The 2,396-nt window shown below is 34.6% G+C and overlaps 1 protein-coding gene across 1 annotated transcript; it reads left to right on the top strand.

The window, feature by feature from the left end:
- The first annotated feature begins 796 nt into the window (after positions 1–796).
- On the top strand, positions 797–1,736 carry LOC138890188 (uncharacterized). Its single transcript, XM_070173553.1, has 2 exons — positions 797–947; positions 1,273–1,736. The coding sequence occupies exons 1-2, from the start codon at positions 797–799 to the stop codon at positions 1,734–1,736; spliced, it is 615 nt and encodes a 204-aa protein (XP_070029654.1).
- The last annotated feature ends 660 nt before the right edge of the window (positions 1,737–2,396 follow it).

Raw genomic sequence — 2,396 nt, 5'->3', positions numbered from 1 at the left:
CAGCATATTATACTGGAACTCCGATATATTATACTAGAATATTTTTCGGATTTTGAACAGTGTTTTCATTCAAATTTATGTTTACATGAAAAGTGGCTAAATTTCGATTACTTTTGAAACTGTGACTATTTTTAATTACCACTTGTAAATCAGGATATTTTTGAATTTCACCTCATATCATGGGTCAATCAACAATGGACCAAATGCCATATTACTCCTCACCCATTATATGAACCGTAAAGTCGATCAATCTAGCTCAGGAACTTAAAATCGTCAATTTTATCTCATGTGTTTGGAAAAAAACTAAAGTAAAAAAGAAATCCTAATAATTATTACTAAAAGAATATAATGTTAATCCGTGACAAATTCAAGCTTAATCATGAGTCTTTGGTCCTGGAAATTAGACATATGCATTATTTCAAACATGTTTTATTAATTTTGTTAAACGATATAAAGACAGATTAGTAATTATCAAATAATTTAGTTAAAAGTGGTTACAGATCTGTTAGTTGTTAGTTTAGTCGTTAGTATTGGCTGAGTATAAAAAGGGCCATCCTAGAAAATAGATTTCTAATGAAATCATTTCATCATCTCTCTATCATCTATGTACTTTCTATCTTCTTCTTCCTCAATTCACAACATGGTATCAGAGCTTTGCTCAAGAAATTGAAGCTCTTGATCTGAAATTTTCTTCCGCAATCATTATTCTCTGAAATTCTCTTGGTGAATTTCTGTTCTTTTCCATCCCTCATAGCTGAGTGTTCAATTCTTGAGAAAGAAACAAGAAAAAACGAAAATGGGATCAATTGAAGAAACTCCAAATCTCAATTCTGGACTTAATTATGGAAATCAGACGAATCAAATGACAGGGATCAATTACAATCCTCTGATGTTCCTCTCACCTGCTGATGTTAACGGAATTCAAATAATCTCATTTCAGCTAACAAGTATTGAAAATTACTCTATTTGAAATAGGTCTATGCCGGTAACTTTGTTAGGTAGGAATAAGTTAGGTATGATAAATGGTACATGCAGTAAAGATAGATTCCCAGATTCTATGGAAAATTACGGGGAAAGAGTAAATTTTATTGTTCTATCTTGGCTTATGTACTCAGTGGCCAAAGGTCTTCTTGGAGGAATTATGTATGCCTCTAGTGCACAAACAATTTGGTAAGATTTAGTTGGGAGATTTAATAAAGTTGATGGTTCAAGAACCTTTAATTTGCATAAAAAATATAGCCACTTGAACTCAAGGCTCTGCATCTATCTCAGTATATTTTTCAAAGCTTAAAGATTTTTGTGAAGAATTTGAAGCTTTATTCCCTGCACCTAGATATGATTGTCCCAAATTAAGAGATTTTGTTAACTATCTAAAGAAGTTGAGGCTGTACCAATTTTTAATGAGGTTAAATAATTCTTATTCACAAGCAAGAAATCAAATCCTAATGAAGACACCTCTACCTACTGTGAATCAGGCCTATGCTTTGATAGTGAGTGATGAAAGTCAAAAGTCTATAGCAGCCAATTCAGGAATTCTTGGAGCTAATCATGTAGGGAACTTTGAAGTTACTATGTATACCAAAAATGGTGGAGGTGGACAAAATCAAAGATTCAAGAAAAACTTTAATGTTCAATGTGAATACTGCAAATTGAAAGGCCATACAAAAGAAAGCTGTTATAAACTTGTGGGGTATCCTCAAGATTTCAGACAGAAGAAAAAAGGGTATAATGTCTAATGTTCTGATGAGAATGATAACAATCAGAATCAAAATTTTGCTGTGACAACCCGGTCGGTCGTCTTAAGAATTTACGCCCCGATCCCCTATTAACTGCTTTTTTCGAGTTTATTTCTACTATTTTGATTTGTCGGGATGTTCGATTTTGAATTTTGGAGAATTTTGGGACACTTAGTCCCTAAATGAAAGCTTAAGTGTTGGAAAGTTGACCGTAGTCGGAACAGTGTGAAGACGGTCTCAGAATGGAAATCCGATGGTTTTGTTAGCTCCGTTGGGTGATTTCGAGCTTAGGGGCGTGTTCGGATTGTGTTTTGGGGGTCCGTAGCTAATTTAGGCTTGAAATGCCGAAAGGTCGAATTTTGAAGTTTCCGGTTCGATAGTAAGATTTTGATCCGAGGGTCGGAATGGAATTCCGGAAGTTGGAGTAGCTCCGTAGTGTTGAATGTGACGTGCAAAATTTCAGGTCATTCGGACGAGATTTGATAAACTTTTTGATCGAAAACGTATTTTTAGAGTTTTTTGGATTCGTAGGCTTGAATCCGATGCAAGATAGATGTTTTGATGTTGTTTTGAGCATTCCAAAGGTTGGAACAAGTTTGAATGAAGTTATGAGATATGTTGATAGGTTTGGTTGAGGTCCTGGGGGCCTTGGGATGATTT

The sequence above is a fragment of the Nicotiana sylvestris genome, chromosome 4 (assembly GCF_000393655.2).
Source record: "Nicotiana sylvestris chromosome 4, ASM39365v2, whole genome shotgun sequence".
Lineage (NCBI taxonomy): Eukaryota > Viridiplantae > Streptophyta > Magnoliopsida > Solanales > Solanaceae > Nicotiana > Nicotiana sylvestris.
The sequence above is the reverse complement of the archived record's forward strand: the minus strand, read 5'-3'. Positions and strand labels throughout refer to the sequence as shown.

Bases quoted from the DNA above. Each gene is read 5' to 3' on its own strand.
- LOC138890188 (XM_070173553.1), top strand. From the start codon at position 797: ATGGGATCAATTGAAGAAACTCCAAATCTCAATTCTGGACTTAATTAT. The intron at 948-1,272 runs GTATTGAAAATT...CATCTATCTCAG, and splicing joins AATCTCATTTCAGCTAACAA to TATATTTTTCAAAGCTTAAA.